At 36.4% G+C, this 21,963-nt stretch overlaps 1 protein-coding gene across 2 annotated transcripts in view; it reads right to left on the minus strand.

Annotated features, from left to right (window-relative positions):
• EPS15 (epidermal growth factor receptor pathway substrate 15) overlaps positions 1-21,963 on the minus strand; it is a 106,582-nt gene that overhangs the window by 16,261 nt on the left and 68,358 nt on the right. For both annotated transcript variants that reach the window (XM_004678995.2, XM_012722318.1), the window contains exons 14-21: positions 19,116-19,277; positions 18,524-18,721; positions 13,383-13,586; positions 10,544-10,660; positions 10,253-10,343; positions 7,943-7,978; positions 6,235-6,371; positions 1,136-1,205 (exon numbers count right to left, since the gene is read on the minus strand). In XM_004678995.2, the coding sequence (XP_004679052.1) occupies positions 1,136-1,205; positions 6,235-6,371; positions 7,943-7,978; positions 10,253-10,343; positions 10,544-10,660; positions 13,383-13,586; positions 18,524-18,721; positions 19,116-19,277 (1,015 nt within the window). The remainder of the gene's footprint in view (positions 1-1,135; positions 1,206-6,234; positions 6,372-7,942; positions 7,979-10,252; positions 10,344-10,543; positions 10,661-13,382; positions 13,587-18,523; positions 18,722-19,115; positions 19,278-21,963) is intronic.

Below are 21,963 nucleotides of genomic sequence, written 5' to 3' on the forward strand. Positions count from 1 at the left end.
CAGATTGACGAAGTACACTGCTGAGGGGAGCAGTGGGCGGGTCAGGAGAGGTCTGGCTCGCCATGTGGTCTCCTCCGGGGCAGGCGGCAGGCGGGAATCGAACTCATGCGGAAGTGGCTTCAGATTCTCAGTGCTGTGCTTTAACCCGCTGCGCCACCAGGGAGGGCCCTGATTTATTTTTAAATAAAAATTGAGAAGGAGGCAGTTACTTAGCTGAAAAAGTTTTTAAACATCAAATTCAGCTAAGATTCTGGGCTTCTCCTAATTCAAATGTAGTAAACTGTAGAATATTGATCAAGCTATTTAGTGTTCTAGTCCTCAACTTCCTGATTTTTAAAATGAGAATATTACCTAAGAGGTCTATCTATAAATGAAAAATTAAAAAACATGATACCACAAATATAGCATCAAGCCTGAATTCTAGAATTAAATTTTGCTTCTTTCTGTATTGTTGATAATATCTACCCTATCTGTAAAGTTATTATTATTGCCAATTGGAAACCACACATCTTTTAATTTAGACCACCATACTTAAAAATCAAAGCAGGTGTTGAAGTTGTCAAGCCATATCTCCTTTGAGAAAACAAAACAATTTTTTTAAAAGATTTACCCATTTATTTATGCATAAAAGAATAGGGCACAGGCCAAAAGCGCAGGGGGTGAGAGGATTCACCAGAGATAGAGTGGGGAGCAGAATAAGCAAACTGATTGAAATACACTGCTGAGGGGAGCAGCGGTGGGAACAGGGGAGGTCTGCCACACCACATGGGTCAGCACCCTGGCCGGGAATTGAACCTGTGCTATATAGTGGCTGCAGATTCCTCATAGTATTGCTCTTCAACCCACTGTGCCACCAGGGAGGGCCCAAAACAAAACAATTTTTATTAACTTTACTGATAATGGCTAGAATACATATTATAATAAAATCTTTAACACAAACAATAAATAATAAATTGGCAAGAAAAGTAGAAGGTGATACAAATTTGTCATCATTATTCTTGGCAGATTATAATTGGGTATAATTGTACAGTAATTTTTAGTCATAAATAAGACAAATATAGAGACCAAAAAAAAAGCGTAAAGAAAAGACTAGTGTTTATAGTTCAAAAAAAAACCCTGGTAATTATTTTCTTACCTGAGTCACTTGCTGCAACAACAACTGTTCCCCCAGGAGCAAAAGGATCATTGTGCTTCACTGTTTCTACCTAAACAAATTATACAAAACCAGTACTCAGAGAGGCAACATTTCATAGCTGAAACCTCACAGCCATGTTGAAGAAAATATTCTTTACAAAATCTAAATAAATAGCAAGGTGTTAGGAACAAATGTTTCACCCTACTGATTTATAGTGTTTTTAAATCAAAATGGTACGTATTTTCTCTTTTATTGTGAACTCTAACATCTATTCACAAAAATGTATGAAATATACGTATGGTTTAACAAATCAGTATCAAATGAACACTTAGTAATCATCTACCAGGAAAATGCCAACAAGTCTTCATGTGTTCCTCCCCAGTAACAATCCAAGCTTCCTCTGGAGAAGTAATTATTATCCTGACTGGTGGTATTCATGCTTTTCATCATAATTTACTATAGATGCATACTATTTTAACTTTAGATTTTGAAATAATTTTAGACTGACAGAAAAAAATACAGAATTTCCATACACCCTTCACCAAGCTTCCTCTAATATTATCAGCTCATATAGTCACAGCATTATCTTTTAAAGCCAAGGAATAAACCCTGTCCAGAACTATAAATTACTAACTTTACTTGGATTTCACTCACTTTTCCATTAATATTTTTTTTTCCATTCTAGGATGTCATGCTGCATTTAGGATGTCAGTCTTCTAACTCTTAAATATCCTAGTATTTAATATGAGAAAATGCTAGGTGATCTCTACTTTCTGTCTAAAATAATTTTAGCATTCTGCTCCCCAGAGGAAATACCGATGTATACAAGTGTGAGAAAGACCTTTCTGATAAAAAGATAAGCTATATCACAATCTGGGATCATGTGACAAGGGTTCATAGGTACCAAGAATGAGAACTTGACCTGAAGCCAGAGATCCCTGCTAGTCACCTGTCTTCCTACATTATACTTTAGTTTTAGTTTTTACTCATCAAATTGTGAATTTAAAAACTAAATTTTATCTTTCTGGTATCAGGCTCTTTTTTGAAGGTCAACCAAAAAACCTTGGCAGTTTGCATTCTCACTAGCAGTGTAATGGGGTTCCATTTTTACCACATTCTTGGCAGTTTTTAAAATATGGGTCATTCTCACCTATGTGAGCTGGTATCTCATTGTGGTTTTGATTTGCATTTCCCTGAATATAAGTGATGTTGAGCATTTTTTCATATGCCTGTTGGCCGTTTGCATTTCCTCTTTGGAGAATTGTCATTTTTAGCATTTCTAGCCATTTTTTTTTTAAGATTTATTTATTTATTCGTACAGAACTGGGGTACAGACCAGAGATGCGGAGGGTGAGAGGATTCACCAGAGACAGAGCGGGAAGCAGAACAGGCAGATCGACCAAGCACACTGCTGAGGGGAGCAGCGGGCGGGTCAGGAGAGGTCTACCACGCCACGTGGCCACCTCCGGGGCAGGCGGGAATCGAACTCATGCGGAAGCGGCTCTTTAGTTTCTTAGTGCAGTGCTTTAACCCGCTGCGCCACCAGGGAGGGCCTCTAGCCATTTTTTTTGACTGGATTGTTTGTTTTAATTTTGTTGAGTTGTGTGAGCTCTTTGAAATCAGTCCTTTATCAGCCTGATGGAGTGTAAATATTTCCTTCCAACCAGTAGAGTGCCTCTTTGACTATTTTCTTTTTTGCTATACAGCCGCTTTAGAGCTTCAGGGGGTCACAGTTGTTTATCTTTTCCTTCATTTTCTTTGCTTTGCAGATGAGTCCTCAAATATATTAATGAGGTATGCCATGCAATGTTTTTTCAATGTAGTTTTTATTTGTGTGTATTTTATGGTTTCTCACTGACATAACTTAAGTCACCAAATACTACTACTGCTTTTATTGACTTGGAGGGAAACAAAACTAATAGGACTGGTTTCTAACAAAAGCTGCCAAATTTTATTTGCCACCACAGACAGAAATGCATGAAACACCCTACATATGTGTCACATGTAATTTCTATTCCTTCATCATTAACTACATAACCTTAAAAGGTTATCTATGCAGTCCTGAAGGAATAAAGGGGCACAAAACTTACATTCAGTTTCATATTAGCAATTTAGTACATAAAATTTTCACAACTAAAATTTAGATGTTATAATTTTTTTTTTAAAGATTTATTTCTTTATTCATACAGAACTGAGGTACAGGCCAGAGGTGCAGAGGCAGTGAGAGGATTCACCAGAGACAGAGCAGGGAGCAGAACAGGCAGATCCACGAAGTACACTGCTGAGGGGAGCAGCGGGAGGGTCAGGAGAGGTCTGCCACGCCATGTGGTCACCTCCGGGGCAGGTGGGACTCGAACTCATGCAGAAGTGGCTTTAGCTTCTTAGTGCTATGCTTTAACCCGCTGTGTCACCAGGGAGGGCCTAGATGTTGTGATTTTTAAAAAATTAGTATTTCAAAACTCTCCTATAGAAGGTCACCTAACTATCATGGGAAAACTCTCTCTGACAGTGTGCACCTATGTAATGTTACCTTATATTAGCTAGGAGAGTAAGAAATGTTTTTGCTTGGTTTTTAAATTTATGTCCCGAGAGCAACCAGCACTGAAGGAAAAGAAAGATATGGGGGGAGAGATTCATGTCAGAGGCTTTTTGAAAAGAAGAAAGCCCATTAAAGAAAGCATGGGTTTTGTAGGTGGGAAGTTTAAATTTTATAATGGAAAAAGACCTTTGATTTTGGTCAAGTAGGCCAGAGTTTGAATCCAGTTCTATCATTTAATAACTTACTACCATTTAACCTCTCTAAGCCTCAGTAATTTTTTATTTGAAAAAGGATTTATTGGCCCTCCCTGGTGATGCTGTAGGTTAAAGCACAGCACTGAAAAGCTAAAGCCACCTCCGCATGAGTTCGAGTTCCGCCTGCCCCGGAGGTGACCACATGGCGTGGCAGACCTCTCCTGACCTGCCCGCTGCTCCCCTCAGCAGTGTACTTCGTAGATCTGCCTGTTCTGCTCCCCGCTCTGTCTCTGGTAAAGCCTCTCGCCGCTCCTGAGCCTCTGGCCTGTACCCCAGTTCTGTATGAATAAATAAATAAATCTTTTAAAAAAAAAGGATTTATTTATTTACGCACAAAGAACTGGGGTATAGGCACAGGTGCGGGGGGGGAGGGGTTAGAAGATTCACTGGAGACAGAGCAGGGAGCAGAACAGGAAGATATACTGAAATATACTCGCGAGGGAAGCAGTGGGTGGGTCAGAAGAGGTCTGCCACACCATGTGGGTCACCTCCCTGGCTGGGGATCTAACTTGTGCTGTAGTGGCTACAGATATCTTCATAGTGCTGTGCTTTAACCTGTTGTGCCACCATTAGCTTTAAAATGATAATAACATGAACATCATGGGATTATTGTGAGGATTAAATAAAGTAGTATATGAAAAGAGCTTAGCATTTTCTCTACCATATAGAACAAATCAGATAAACATAGCACTTATTATATTGCCAATTTGTTGTTTTAGGGAGAAATTAGGGTTGTTAAAAGACAAAAAGTAAGTAGCCAATTGTAGAAGAATGTGGCAAAATGTAGGTGAATCTGGCCACATTGCTAACTATTATAGGAAAACAGAGCATACAGTAGCCTGTTGAAATGACAAATATTCAGTTATAGAAGCATTTTCTCAGTTTACCAGTTGTTGGCAAGCAGCTCTTTACCAAATACAATAATTCAAGAATACCAAACTCTATATTTTTAAAAGAATGGATACTCTTTTAGGAATATGGCTTTTGTTGTTTTCTGATTTCTATTTCCTTGAGGTAATGTTGGCTTACATTTTAAGAGTACAAATTCACAAATTTATGTTTCCACTCTATGCCCACCACCAAAATAACAACAACCCTCTCCTAGTCCATTAGACACCCTCCACTTTTTGCTCCCACCCCCTTTCTCCTCTGGTAACCTTCATTCTGCAATCAGTTTGTTTGGTCTGTTCTGTTGTTCTCCTTTTATATATATTTCACATGAGTAAAACTATTTGTCTTTCTCCTGCCTCATTTTGCTTTGTATATTCCCTCCAGTTCCATTCACATTGTCAAAACTCACACTACTTCATCTTACTTTTACATCTGAGTTGTATTGCATTTTGTATTTAAACCACATTTTTATTCAACTCTCAATGGGCACTTAAGGTTGTCTTCATAGCTTGGTTATTGTAAATTGTGCTGCAATGAACATAGGAGTGCATATTATCTTTTTGATATAGTGTTTCATAAAATTTTATATATCCATTTTGAATTAATTTTTGTTACAGTGTCTAGTCTAGTTTCATTTTTTAGAATTCTTTTCCTCTCACTTATTTCAGACTCTCATTCTTCACTCTTATTGAAAGAGCAAGAAAGTCAAAGCAGTTTTTCCTAATTTAAAAGCAAAAACAAACAAAAAAAATCCACCTCATTGTTTGGAGGTTATTCAGTTACACAGCACCATTTCTTGGAGAGATTTTTCTTCTTCAGTTTATGCTCATGGCTTCTTTGTTGTAATCAACTATCCATAAAAGCATGTGTTTATTTCTGGGCTCTCAACTATATTCCATTGATCTGTGTGTCTTTTTACTTATTACCATACTGTTCAGACTACTCCTAGCTTTGCATTATATTTTGAGTACCTTTCTTCTTTCTTGTCAGGAATTTGGTTATTCTGGGTCTTTTGTGGTTTCTTGCAAATTTTACTAATGTTTGTTTTATTTTCTTGAAAATGCCATAGGAATTTTGATAGGGATTGCACTGAATCTGTTCATTGCTTTGGGTAAGATGGCCATTTTAAATTTGAGCAATGTTATTTCTTCCATTCATTATAACTTCAATGGGATAATATTTGATCTTTTGAAGGATTAACTTGATTTTTGGATGACAAAAGTTATTCCAGTCAATTCCAATGGGTGATTAAGTTGTGAAATACCACTCTGTTTGAACTAAAAAGTAGGTAGGTTAAAGAAGTTCGAAATTTTTGTACAGCCCATTAGAAGTAACCTAAAGGAGATTTTTTTCAACACTGTATATTTTAAGAAACATTCTTAGGACACTCAACAGGCTTAAATCCTCCCTCTTACCGATGTATTACTATTACTGCTGGCTGCACTGAAAGGATCAGTACTTGAAGTAGTAAAAGGATCAGTAGATGATTGCTTGAAGAAACAGTCAGATGCAAATGGATCTGAACCTTTGAATGGATCACCTCCAAATGGATCTAAGAAAATACAGCACAAATAGGAAAAACTATTAAGATTTCTGTCACCCGAAGGCATGATAATTGCTTTAATTAAAAGACATTTTGACGGCCCTCCCTAGTGGCGCAGCGGGTTAAAGCACAGCACTAAGAAGCTAAAAGCCACTTCAGCATGAGTTAGATCCCTGCAACCCACCCCCGCCCTCTGCCACCCCCGTGACCACATGGCACCGCAGACCTCTCCTGACCAGCCTGCTGCTCCCCTCAGCAGTATACTTCATAGATCTGCCTGTTCTGCTCCCCACTCTGTCTCTGGTGAATCCTCTCACTGCCCCTACACCTCTGGCCTGTACCCCAGTTCTATATGCATGAATAAATAAATCTTAAAAAAAAAAAAAAAAGACATTTTGAAATCTTGTAAAACCTAAATACTCTGCAGTATACTGGTCATTTAAAAAAGTATAGACAGTTGTACTTACTCAAATTACTTTATTTAAAATTATTTCCTACTTGCTCATCATTTACCCAAAGAAGGTCAGTAATTCCAACTCTTACTACACAAAAGTTACCTGTATGCTAGGTTTAAATAACACCTTTCAAGTGGAAATTCTAATTTGGGGGAGTACCACAAACTCCTTTGTGGTTTTGGCAAAAGATACAATATCACCTAATAAACTTATTTTTTACATTAGCATATAATTTCAAGGAATTCCATGTTAAGACCCTGAGCCTACACTATTATAATTAAAGAAATAACCAAAACTTTAAAAATGTATTTCTCTCTCTGAGCTCAAAGCCAACAGTTTGGAATAGGTCTAGGAAGTAAAATTAAATGGTACAAAGATTTGTTTCCTTTAGTGTACAAGTCCCAGGAAAAGAGTATCTTAAAAAGCCTGACATAGTAATTCTTTAAGATGTTTCTGTTTCCCCATCCTTATGAATATGCTGTTATCTTAGAAAAACCTAAGTTTCAAATTCTGTAGAGGTAGGTAACTGGCAATTAAAGAGAAGACAGTGTAAATATTAAAAGCAAAACATAAATATTAATGTCATTTTTTAGGAAAACAAAACTAGCAGTTTATTTTATTTTTTAAAGCTTAATTTTCCTTTTTAAAATTTATTTATTTATTTATGCATACAGAAATGGGATACAAATCAGAGGTGCAGGGGCTGTGAGAGGATTCACCAGAGACAGAATGGGGAACAGACAGGCAGAATGACAAAGTACACTGCTTAGGGGAGCAGTAGGCAGACCAGGAGAGGTCTGCTGCACCATGTGGGTCATCTTCGGTATAGAACTCACACCGAAGCAACTGTGGCCAGCTTGCAGTGCTGCGTCCTTACCCACTGCGCCACAAGGGAGGGCTAGCAGTTTATTAAGCAAATCACAAGAGCCTACCACTCTGTCTCTGAAAATAACAGGAAATGCAACATGTTAGTGAGACCTTAAATTAGTTTCAAACTAAACAAAAAAAGGAAAAGTCCATTTCCTATAATTATCCAATTGTGACCTCCCATTCCTAAATATATCATAAGTTCATAATTAAGCAAAATCCAATTATAGCTAAAGTGCTTTTTAATAATATACTGACCAACTTTCCCAAAAGGATCATCTTTGAAAGGATCGCCTGTAATAAAAATAAATAAGCAGAAGTCAAAATAACAATATTTACTGCTGTGTTACTATTACTTAAAGGGTAACATAATACCAAGTAGTCTTCAGAAACCCTAGCTGGAAGTAGTAGGTGAACACAAAGAATACAACACAATACAATAAAGAATACAATCCACCTTTATTTAGGAAACATTTAAAATAATAATAAGAAAAAAGAGAACACAATCACACCTTGTGAAAGAGACAAATCTGAATTAGAGTCAACTATACTTACCCCTTGATCATAAATTGAGAATATAAATGGAGAGAAAAGACAGGCAATAATTTAACAAAATTTCTTCTCACAAGAGCACTAAATGGCTATTACCATAACTACTGCATAAGACACTGAACTTCAATAAAGTAAAAAAGAATCTTAAAGAATTGACATGTCCTTTACTATTAATTTCTAACAAGAGTGTCAAGACAATTCACTGGAGAAAAAATAGTCTTTTCAGTAAATGGTGCTAGGAGAACTATCTCATATACCAAAATTAACTCAAGATGTATCAAACATACCAAATTAATGATAAAACTCTGAAGAAGAAAACATAGGAGTAAATTTTCATGACATTGTATCTTAGATATGGCATCAAGAGCACAGCGACAAAAGAAGGATGACAATTTCCTTTTCAAACCACCATGTATCTTTTTTTTTTTAAGATTTATTTATTTGTGCATACAGAATTGGGGTACAGGCCAGAGGCTCAGGGGCAGTGAGAGGCTTCACCAGAGACAGAGTAGGGAGCAGAACAGGCAGATCGATGAAGTACACTGCTGAGGGGAGCAGCAGGTGGGTCAGGAGAGGTCTGCCACACCATGTGGTCATCTCCAGGGCAAGCGGGAATCGAACTCATGCGGAAGTGGCTTTTAGCTTTTCAGTGCTGTGCTTTAACCTACTGCGCCAACAGGGAGGGCCACCACCATGTATCTTTTAAGGATAACCTACTAGTTTGCTTTTTGTCCTTAAAAGAATAGATAAATTTGATTTCATCAATATTGGGGCATGAGAATATAAGAAAATATTTGCAACCTCACATGTTTGATTAAGGAGCTTGTATTCAAAATATGTTAATACAGGTCAACAATAAAATAAGCTGGGGAACAGGGAATGGAGGGGAAGTGACCACTAATAGGTATGGGGTGATAAAGGTGTTCCAAAATTGGACTTCGGTGATAATTACTTAACTTTGAGTATTCTAAAGCCACTTATTTATGTGTACAATAAATAAACCTTTAAATATTTTATGTGTCACAATAAAGTTTTTTAAAAAATTTTTTAATATATTCACGGTATCATCCTTCATTTTTGTAAAATATATGGTTTCCCCATGAAATTTCCACCACCAATTAATTCAGTCATGCACCATCACTGTAGTCCCGTGTACTCTTCCTACTCCTGTCCTGGTCCTTCTCTGTCCTACGATTTAGGCTCATTTCTGCTATGACTGAGCAAGTTTTTATTTACATGCATTAGTGTTTCAACTTTAAAAATGACATAAATTGACCTGAAAGTTTCAGAAATATATAATAGGTAAAATGCAAAAAAGTAGTGTTTACATTTATACAAATGGTAGTTAAAAGTCTTCAACAATACGGCCGTCCCTGGTGGCGCAGCTGGTTAAGGCACAGCACTGAGAAGCTAAAGCCACTTCCGCATGAGTTCGATACCCCCTGCCCCGGAGATGACCACATGGCGTGGCAGACCTCTCCTGACCCGCCCGCTGCTCCCCTCAGCAGTGTACTTCGTCAATCTGCCTGTTCTGCTCCCCCCTCTGTCTCTGTGAAGCCTCTCACTGCCCCTGAGCCTCTAGCCTGTACCCCAGTTCTATATGTACAAAAAACAAAGTCTTCAACAATACTGCTGGCACCTTAAGGGCAGAGATCAGGCTTCTAACTATTATAGTTTCCATTTTTAAAGGCATAGTGTTGGCTCTTTCAGTAACACTTGCTAGTTGCCTAAGAAGCCCAATCTCCTCTCTTGGTCTATAGTAACATTTTCATTTGGTCCTTATTCTGAGAAGAAAGGCACTTTTAATCAGTTGTTCCTAAACATAATCAAAGGCTTAGCCCCAGGATTTAGTTGCCTGAAAACAAATACTAGAAAATCTGATGTTAAATATCTACTCCCCTTTTTTAGCTATAACAAGAAGGCTCTCAAAACCAAATTCCTAATTCTTATATAGGTTATATATAATTAAAAGTCCTTTTTTTTTAAAATATGTAATTCAAAAATAAGAGTACTTACTGCCAACAAAAGGATCAGATTGGAAAAAATCCAAGTTTGAATCTGCAACTGGATCTGTCAGGGAATTTGCTTCTACATTAAATGGATCTTCCTAAAAATAATTTTTAATTAAAAATATTTGTGAATCAAAAATTTAAAAGGTAACATTTAAAAATTAAATAATATGTTTTGAAAAATCAACTGATGATAATATGACAAATATTTCTGTAGTCGTAAAATCCACTTAAATAATGTGTATCCCCATCTAGAAAAACCAGTGAGAAGATCATTTACATATAAAATTATTTTTACCTCTTTTGAATCTTTGTCACTGTTAAATTCAGGACAAACTTTGTCATCAACAGGAGTAGACACCACTTCACTTTCATCAGTCACACCAGAAGGCAAAATTTCTGGACTACTTCTTGCCTACAAAATAATAACTACATGGATTAACAATGTATTTTGTGCTTGGCCGAGGAAGCTGACTAGAAATAACCAAAAACTACTTTGTTTTTTTTAAACAATCTGATCCTCCCAAAATCTTTCTTGGGAAATGGCCTCATCAGCATTAAAACCATTCAGACCAGGAGACCTGAGGCCACTCTTAGCCACATCCCTTTGGTTATTCCCTGAGATTCCCAGTCTTAATAAGTCTACCTTCTATCTCTTCCTCAAATCCTTTACTTCCTCTGTATTATTACTGTCATCATTTATAATAATGCTGTGTCACTAAGACCCATTTGTGGTAGTAATATATTTTTGGTATAGATTACTGCAGTAACCCACCAACTGCCTTCTTACTTCTTCTAATCTATCCTTTTTCAGAGTTGTAAAGTAAAAGATGTGAACCCATCATGAACCTCTGGTTGAAAGTTCAAGTGGCTTCTTATCACTTTCTGGATTTATGCCAGAAATGTGGATTTATACACATTTATCTGTATAAAGAACAATTTCCTAATTAAAAAATTAAGGTTTTCAAATGAGCAAAACTAATTTTTAAGGACAATCTCCATTTCATACACTACATATCTTTTAAGCATAACCTATTGGTTTGCTTTCTGTCCTTAAAAGACTATTGTATAATGTATCTAAGACTGTAATGCCTACATAAATCAGTCTTGGTAATTTTATATTTTTAATAGCTATTAAACTTGATTTTTTCCTCATTATCCCCCATGTAATGCTTAAGTTTAAGCTAAAACAATTCTCACATAGATCATTCCACTAGTCTCCTAAGATAGTTCTACATTGTCCAATTATACTCTCCATACCCATTTTTCATGTTTTTTATTTATATTTTTTTAGAAGATAATGTTTTTAAAAAGTATTTATTTATGTAAAGAAAAACTGGGGAGTGAGAGAAACCACTAGAGATAAAGAACAGAACAGGTGGATCTGATAAGGCAGCAGGCCAGACAAGGAGTAGTCTCTGCACCATATGTAGGTCACCTCCCTAGCTGGGGATCAAACTCAGGCTACAGTCAGTGGTGCTAGTATATTAACACTAAAGCTTAACTCCTATGCCCAAAAAGCCCCCTTCATACTTTTTTAAAAGGAACAAGTAATCATGTCACTTATTGTCATATATACTTCAACATCTACTCACTGCAAAAAGAGAGAACTGCAGTAAGCATCAAGACATCAAGATAAGTCCAGATTTTTTCACTTTGTGGTTTTTCTAACCTGAGTATTCATTTTTATGTAGTTATACATTACAATCACCTATATAATTTTTTTTAAAATATACCCACATCTAGGTGACCAAGTTCAGAGTGGGGCTAAGATATCTGTATTTTAATAAAGTAACTGAGGAAATACAGGTACCCACTGGGAGACAGTTTCATTTCCTGCCAGTACTCTCCCATTATTATAATATATCCTTCAATACTTTCATGACCTAGTACAGTTTGTCTTCTCCCATTTCTTACCTATGATAATCCTGTTTTCTCTGCCAGGCATATAGCATCCTTTTCTTTGCCTAATCTTTCTTACTTCAAAGTTCACTTGCAATGTTTTTTCTACAAAATCTTCCCTGCATCCTCTCCAACTGTTCTACCGGAATATCCTATTCTTTCTCTATCACAGTCCTCTAACACAGTCTACTAGACTATAGGCTATGAAGGAAGGTTAAAGATTCTTAGTAACTCTCACATATAATACAAGATAACTTTTGCACATAGTAGGTGCTCTCTAAATAACTGGTAAGTATCTTCAACACTATGAAATAATTACGTTCAGTTTTAGGGCTGAGCACTTAAAATTGTTTTTAAAAATTACTACCTTTTGGAACTCTCCTGCACTGCTAGTGGGAATGCAAACTAGTATAACCACTACAGAAAACTGTTTGGAGGTTCCTCAAACTGCTAAACATGGAGCTTCCTATGACCCAGCAATCCCACTCCTAGGTATCTACCCCAAAGACACAAAAACACTGATTGAAAAAGATACCTGCACCCCCATGTTTAATGCTGCTTTATTTACAACTGGAAAGACATGGAAACAGCCCAAATGCCCAAAAATGGATGACTGGATTCAAAAGATGTGGTACATATACACAATAGAATATTACTCAGCAACCAAAAACAAAAAAGAGCACATGTCTTTTGCAGCAACATGGATGGAACTGGAAAAGATCATGCTTAGTGAAATAAGCCAGAAAGAAAAGGAAAATATCGATGATTTCTCTCATAGCAGGAATATAACGGAACAGGTGAGAAAATTATGATAATGATGAACAGCTATATACCAGAGACATTTTGTGGGGGTGGAGTGGGTAGTGGGATCAAAAACAGTGGGCAGAGGGAAATGCACTGGACTATGGTGATTGCACATGGTTGATTTGGTGACTGGAAGCCTAAGGGGATTGCAAATGAGATGGAAAAATGCACAAAATGATGTAAAAATAAACTATTATATATTAAAAAAAATTACTACCTTTTAAAATGCTCTATAACAAGTAAGTGAGCTAACATACTTTTACACTATTAAAAAAAATGTTAGAACTATGGGATCAGTATCCATTCTCTGTCTCTTTTAAAAAAACTCATGTCTTCATTATGTGACATTAGGTATTATATCAACAAAAGTTTGAGTTGATTCAATTTTTTTCTGCCATGAGTTGTGAAGGTTATGGAACCATAAGACTTACTGGTGACTCCTCGTGTATGGGCTCAGACTCCAGGTTGTTTTGACCTTCAGCGGGTTCATTAAGGTTGGTTGTTTCACTGCTGCTGGTGCTTAGGCTGCAATAATCTGTAGCACCATTTACAAGATTGCTGTGTGGGTTATTGCACCAGTTTAATTGATTATTATGGTTTTCTAGCTCTTTCATTTCCATCAGTTTCATTTGCATCTGTCAAGACAAAGTAGAAATACAAACAGAATTTATTACTAGAAAGGCATACAACATAAAAATGGCTATACTCCTAGACTTGATCAAGAATAAATTTGCTTCCATTAAGGAGAATCTTCTGGTATAGTGCATTATTTAGAGAAAGGATTTCCATAATCCATTTCAGTACATACACCTTGTGAAATTCCAGCATATATGGGTTTACTTTTCTACACCTTATGAGAGCTCTAAGAACCTGTATGTTGGAGTGGGAGACAAATGTCAATCTAGCTCTGTTACTTTTTAGTTAGGTGACCTTGGTCAAAAGCCCCTCTCTCAGGCTCCATTTCTTAATCCATGAACGGAGTAAGAACTATCTTCATGAATAATTGTTTTTTTTTTTTACCCCACAGATGATCATTATGTGAAGCGAAATATAAATGATGGACACTATATGTAAAAATGCCTAGCATATTTCATTTTCCACAACTATAGTAATTAATTTGCCACTAATCTACCCCATTTTAAAAAAATTATAAACTCTCTGAGAGAATACAACTTTTGTTTACTTTGTATTTCCAACATTTAGTAGAATGATGCATACTGAAGGTACTTAATACAGATTGAACTAACACAAACATTGTGTTAGTTTAAATTTAAATACCTAGAATCAGTAAGCATGTTATCCACCAAATTGCCTTGTATTTAGAATTTAAACTATTAATCAAAAAATCCTACACTTTCAAAACATACAGCTTACATGTCATATATATTCCCCATGCTATAAGTACTAGGAATTGCTTACGCTTTTTCCTTTAATTTTTAGAAATAGATTTTATATCCTAACCCAGCAAATATATATGGACATATATATACATGGCTATGTCCCTTTGTATATATGTATATATAAACTAAACATACAGACACACACGCATGCAATACATATATACATATGCACACATATACATGTACATAGATTGGTGAAACAAGTTTCACAAAGCAGTAACTTATCCTTACTACATGTAATATATACTCTGGTTTCTCTTCAGATCATATAAATCTTTCACCTTTTACTACATGTAATACACTGCTTCCTATTTCATTAAAAAACTTAAAAACAATTTCAACATCTTCCTTGTCATCTAAAATTTAAAACCTTAACATTAAAATAGCAACCACCTTGAGGATGTGGAGAAAAAGGAACTCTCCTGCACTGCTGGTGGGAATGCAAACTAGTATAACCACTACAGAAAACTGTTTGGAGGTTCCTCAAACTGCTTAACATGGAGCTTCCCTACGACCCAGCAATCCCACTCCTAGGTATCTACCCAAAAGACACAAAAACACTGATTGAAAAAGATACCTGCACCCCCATGTTTATTGCTGCTTTATTTACAATTGGAAAAACATGGAAGCAGCCCAAATGCCCAAAAGTAGATGACTGGATAAAAAAGATGTGGTACATATATACAATGGAATATTACTCAGCAATCAAAAAAGAGAAACACATGTCTTTTGCAGCAACTTGGATGGAGCTGGAAAAGATCATGCTTAGTGAGATAAGCCAGAAAGAGAAGGAAAAATACCGGATGGTTTCACTCATAGCAGGAGTATAATGGACCAGGTGGAAAATAACAAAAATAATGAACAACCATATACCAGAGACATTTTGTGGGGGTGGAGTGGGGAATGGGATCAAAAACGGGGGTGGGGGGAGAGAAATGCATGGGATTATGGTGATGGCACACAGGTGATTTGGTGATGGGAAACCCACGGGGATTACAATCGAGATGGAAAAAAAAATGTACAAAATGATATAAAAATAAACTTTTATAATAAAAAAATAAAAAAAAATTATCAGTGTTAAAAAAAAAAAATAGCACCCACCTAATTGAGGAAGCAAAAAGTATTTGAAACCCTTGCTTATCAAACTGTCCTATTTAGCAGTTTGTTCCTTAAAGGTGTTTCTGAGATACTGATAAAATCTTGAACACAGCAGGCTTTCCTATGTCTGATTCTCTCACACACCTATCACTCAGTCTGTGTTCTTCTTTAATCTCTGCATAAACGCAGAAAACACAGGGAAAAAAAAAAAAACCAACACAAACTCTGCAACTTGTGCAAGAGAAGTACAGAAACTATGAGAACACCAGAAATACTCAGATAAAATAGTTTGTATTCTATAAGTAAGACAGAGTTAAGGACAGAGGTTCTTTCCCTTTTCTCTTGCTCCAAATACTATGTAAGGTGACAATTCAGGAAGTCAGAATAATTTTCCTTATTCACTCCTTTTTTCCAGGAAAATTATAGGTTAACAGAAAAGCTCTAGTGAGCTATGAAAAGTCTCAGACTGATTTATAACCAGATTTTCCCATTTTTTAAACCCATGGGAATGTAATGCCTTCTGTGGGAAAGATACATAAGTCACTGAGTAAAATATAAGAAATTGGTATGCTTATTTTTAAAATTTGGAGATGAGACATAAGGATATAATTCTTTCCAAAGATACTAAATATATTCTGCTAGTGTAGTTTGCTAAGGCTATCAAACTTGCTAACAAACACTTTTATTTACTCAGCAATAATAAATAATACTCAGAGTCCTCTTTACTCTTCTCATTTATAAGCCTTCCATTGAAGGAACTCCCCTTTCAAAAAGTCAAGACAAGAAAGTGAAAAGATAAGTCAAAGATTAGGCAAAAATTATTTGCAAACAAATATCTGATAACAGACTTACTTCCAGAATAAATACATATCTTAACTTCTTACATTTATAAGACAAACAACCCAATATTTTTTTTTTGATGAGCTTACTTACATTTTTTTTATAACAGTTTATTTTTACATCATTTTGTACATTTTTTTTTTCCATCTCGATTGTAATCCCCGTGGGTTTCCCATCACCAAATCACCCGTGTGCCATCACCATAATCCCGTGCACTTCCCTCCCTACCCTCCCTGTTTTTGATCCCATTCCCCACTCCACCTCCACAAAATGTCTCTGGTATATGGCTGTTCATTATTCTTGTTATTTTCTCGCCTGGTCCATTATACTCCTGCTATGAGTGAAACCATCCGGTATTTTTCTTTCTCTTTCTGGCTTATCTCACTAAGCATGATCTTTTCCAGCTCCATCCAAGTTGCTGCAAGAGACATGTGTTTCTCTTTTTTGATTGCTGAGTAATATTCCATTGTATATATGCACCACATCTTTTTAATCCACTCATCTACTTTTGGGCATTTGGGCTGCTTCCATGTTTTTCCAATTGTAAATAAAGCAGCAATAAACATGGGGGTGCAGGTATCTTTTTCAATCAGTGTTTTTGTGTCTTTTGGGTAGATACCTAGGAGTGGGATTGCTGGGTCGTAGGGAAGCTCCATGTTTAGCAGTTTGAGGAACCTCCAAACAGTTTTCTGTAGTGGTTGTACTAGTCTGCATTCCCACCAGCAGTGCAGGAGAGTTCCTTTTTCTCCACATCCTCACCAACATTTGTTGTTGCTAGTTGTTTGAAGATGTGCCATTCTCACTGGGGTGAGGTGGTATCTCATTGTGGTTTTAATTTGCATCTCCCTTATTACGAGTGATGTTGAACATTTTTTCATATGCTTGTTGGCCATCTGCATTTCCTCTTTGGAGAAGTGTCTTTTTAGCTCTTCTGCCCATTTTTTGATGAGGCAAACAACCCAATATTTTAAAATTTTATTATAATAGTTTATTTTCGTATCATTTTGTGCCTTTTTCCATCTCAGTTGTAATCCCCGTGGACTTCCCATCACCAAATCACCGTGTACCATCACCATAGTCCCATGTACTTCCCCCCTCTTTTTTTTGATCCCATCCCCACTCCAGCCCCATAAAATGTCCCTGGTATATAGGTGTTTATTATTATTTTTATTCTCTCTGGTCCATTATGCTCCTGCTATGAGTGAAACCATCCTATATTTTTCTTTTTCTTTCTGTATTATTTCACTAAGCATGATCCCATTCCAGCTCCATTCATGTTGCTGCAAAAGGCATGAGTTTACTTTTTTGTTGCTGAGTAATATTCCACTATATATATATATATATATATATATGTACTACATCTTTTTTATTCAGTCATCTACTTTGGGCATTTAACAACCCAATTTTTTAATGGACAAAAGACTTTTAAAGATTTAAGAAGATCTGAACTCTAGACTGTGGTTCTTTTGAAGGCTATTTAACCACAGGCAAGTCACGTAGCTTCCACTGGGTTCAATTTGTTCAAACTCAAAATGAAAGCAATGGGTTACATGAACTCTCTGCACCTATCTGTCTTACTATCATTCTACAAAGTAGTTTCTTGATTTAGGGAAACCTAGAAATAAAAAAGAGGACTTGTACTTTGCACACATCACAATACTATAGATTTATCTCTATAAAGAACAATATCCTAATTTAAAAAATAAAGGTTTTCAAATGAGCAAAACTGATTTTTAGGATTAGAATCACAAAGAGGACACTATATGTTATGTATGTTACAGAACATGTTGTATACATATATGTGTATGTATGTTATGTTATATAAAATGAGAAACATATATTGAACATTTATGTACCAAGCACTATCTAAAAAGTCTCACAGATTTTGCCTTAAGTAATCTCCAGCAGCCCTAGCAAGTAGGCTATTGTTAATTCTCTAAATTAAAAGATGAGAAATATGACACTCAAGTGACTCAGATTGTAAGTGGCAGATCCAACTTTAAAACCTAAACTATTCAACTATATAGCCCACACTCTTAATCATTATTCCAATGACAATCATCATATCCACTAGAAGCTTGATAGTTTGAAATTGACAGATGACAAGAAGTCCATTTGTATAAAATGTCTGAAAAATGAATACTGAACTGGAAAGATGGAACAGAAAAGTATTACTTACTAACAGATGTGTGAGGGCCCATTTGAGCCCATTTCTTGCTGTTACAAAGACTTACTGAATTGATTTCCTGCTGTGAATCTTGCAGGTGCTGCTGAAGAGGCCCCAGCTGAGCCTTCCCTGACTCCACACTCTCCTCCAGTTCTGCTGTTTCTTGCTGTAGGCGACTTAGCTCTTCCCTAGCTTTGGCCAGCTCTTCTTCGTAAGTGGAAATTTGTGATTCTTGGTTTGTCAATTCAGCCTTCAGGGATGAAATCTGTAATACAGAAGTGAAAGGAAAGAGACTGAAAAAAGAGATGTCATTAAAATGTCTCATAATGCAATACATTTATTTGTTTGGCTTATTGTTTTAGTTTGTTAGTTTGTTTTTATGTATGTTCTTGGTAGAAAAGAGTAATTCTGCGAGGAAGAAAAGAGAATTGAAGGTTATAGATACCACACTATCAAATTAAAATTTGGAAAAACAATATATTAAGTGCCCCATTTCCCCTAGAAAGGTTCTGAATAAACCTGGTTCCATTTCTTTCATGTGACCAAATGCTAATTAAATTGCCATTTAATAACAAGAAGAAACAAAGAAATATTTTCAGCTTAAACTAGGGGAAACAATTAAGGTATAGATCAGGCAGAAACCAACAGCCAGACTTTACCAGTTGGGCCTCTTCAGCACATTTCTTTTTGACTTCCTTGAGCTGCTCCTCCAACTGGGCTTTCTGTTCATCCAGTCCATCAAGGAGCTCCTGTACTTGCTGTTTCTGGGCCTGTAGTTTTTGAAGATTTGTATTCTCCCTATGAACTTCATCTTGAAGATCCTGAAATACAAGAAAATTAATGTACTTCCTCTCTTTGAAGGCAGTGGAAATTTAACAATTTTAAAAACTCAATTTTATGGGAAAATAAAGTCCCATCTTGTTAAGTATATTTAGTTTGTTGACTGAAGGACTCATAGCTTTAAACACAATCTTTACTTTAGGACCTTTTTCTAGATTCCATATTTACATACACAAGTTGCTTACTCAAATCTGTCCTTGGATGTCGACAGGCTTCTCTAACAGGTCAAAAAAGAACTGGCATTTCCCCCTCTAATCTGTGTTACCTTTGATCTTTCCCCTCAGTTTCTCTGAACAAAAAGTACAGCATCTTCTTTTGACTCTTCTCTTTCTCTCATATCACATCTCTAATTTATCAGCATATCTTGTTGCCTCTGCCTTCAAAATACATTAAAAAAACTGATCACTTTTTTCCTTCAACCTTGGTCTAAGTCACTTTTATCTCTCCTGGATTGCTGACTTTTAACTGATTTCTCTGCTTTTACTCAAGCTACCTTTTAGTTTATTTTCAGCACAGCAGTCATGGTTATAAGCTTATGTCAAATGATGTCGATCTTCACTCAGAACACTGCTCTGACTCCCCATCTCTCTCACTGGAAAAACTGAAGTCCTAACAATGACCCTCCATGATTCCATCTTTCAACTTCATTTCCTACCTCTCCTCTTACTTGCTCTATTTCAGCCACATTGACCTCACTGTTGTTCCTCAAACACGCCAGCTCTGCTCCAGTGTCAGGATCTGACTATTCTCTCCTCCTAGAAAATTCTTCCCCCAAGCATATAATTTTAATAACTTTCTGTAACAACTTTATGGGGAGGTAATTCATATACCACATAATTCAACCTTTTAAGACACAGAATTCAATGGTGTTTACTATATGAGGGATCCAGCTCATGAGGAAGTGGCTTTAGCTTCTTAATGCTGTGCTTAAACCTGCTGCACCACCAGGGAGGGCCCTCATTATACAGTTTTTATATAATGTTGCATTGGCCCAAAAAGCATTTTTTAAAAAGATTTATTTATTTATGCATCCAAGAGCTGGGGTATAGGCCAAAGATGTGGGGGGAGGGATTCATTAGAGACAGAGTGGGGAGCAGAACAGCCAGACTGATTGAAGTACACTACTGAAGGGAGCAGTGGGCGGGACAGAAGAGGTCTGCCTTGCCATGTGCATCATCTCCCTGATCAGGGATTGAGCTTGTACAGTAGTGGCTACAGATTGCTTCATACTGATGCGCTTTAACCTGCTGCACCACCAGGAGGTCCCCCCAAAAAAGCATTTTTTAAGAAATCTGAAAAAATACTTTTCCTCCTTCTTCTCTTTAATTAAAAATGTTTGCGATGGGAATCAAAAAATATCTGTTGCCCATCTCCAGCCTCAAATATTCTGTTCTTACTTCCCACTCACTCTCAAACCCTAAAGAAATATTTTGGACCTAACATCTCTGATATCTAATTTTTATAACTAGGTGTAGTTTTCACACCTCTATTTCTATTGTAAATCTAATTAAGAAAGATAAAATTTATCCTAAAAGGGTCATAGAATAAAAGAAAATGTCTAGGACATAATACTCATTTTAATACAACGTCATTTATAGTAACATCACAAATAAACACATAGCATTCTTATGTATATTCATAGAAAATATAGCAAAATGTTAGCATGTGAAATTATGGTATGCTCTTATTTTACTTTTTGTCCTTTATATTTTACAAGATTATCATGAATTCATACTATTACCTTTATAATCATAAATGTGAAGTCCTCAGTTTTCTAAGTACCACATAGCTCTCTAGCCTCTGCTCCCCACTACCCTTTGGACTACAGCATGGCAATTTGTCCTAACAAACACTGTCTTCTACTAAATTAGGGTAATTTTTTCTTAATCTTAAGGTAGCTCATTGGAAAAATCCTTTCCTGAGTCTGTGCACCTCAGCATTATCATATGCTATCCCACCCAGTGAGTGACAGGAGAGATTTGCTGATACCCTTCCTAGTCCTACTCTATTTTCCATGATCCTTTTCCACTTGCCTACCGGTGTCTGCCTGTGCCATCAAAAGCAAAATAAAGGAGGGTAGCAGCAGTTAGAGAATGGCAAGGATGAAATGAACCAGACCACTGTAAAGCAGTGACAATTTTTGTTTTAGAAAATACCAAAGCAAAGCATATTCAAGTTCCTTATTCAAGAATGAAGGAACACCAAGCTCATACCTTGGATTTATTTTCAAAAAAAAGTTTTGCAAGGAAAATGACCTGCTCTCCAGAAATCACATACGTTATTTAAAATAACAAACTTACCCCTCCCTTCTTACACCATGAAGTGCTATAGGGATAGTTCTTAAAAAAAATTAATACACAAAAATTCTTAGTTATGTGAGTAAAATAATTCATTTTTATCAACCTAAGTCAGCTGTACAACTAAAGAAGTAAATAAGTATTAAGTCTATGAAATATAAAAGTTCAATGAATGTGTCTGTATGTGTTTCATACAAAAGTGTAAATAGGCCTTTCCTGGTGGCACAGCAGGTTAAAGCACAGCACTAAGAAGCTAAAGCCACTTCAGCATGAGTTCAATCCCCTGCCAGAGAGGTGACCCACATGGCACAGCAGACCTCTCCTGACCCACCCGCTGCTCCCCTCAGCAGTGTACTTCATCAGTTGGCCG

Source organism: Condylura cristata, unplaced genomic scaffold (assembly GCF_000260355.1).
Source record: "Condylura cristata isolate star-nosed mole 26May11 unplaced genomic scaffold, ConCri1.0 scaffold00008, whole genome shotgun sequence".
NCBI classification, from domain to species: Eukaryota; Metazoa; Chordata; class Mammalia; order Eulipotyphla; family Talpidae; genus Condylura; species Condylura cristata.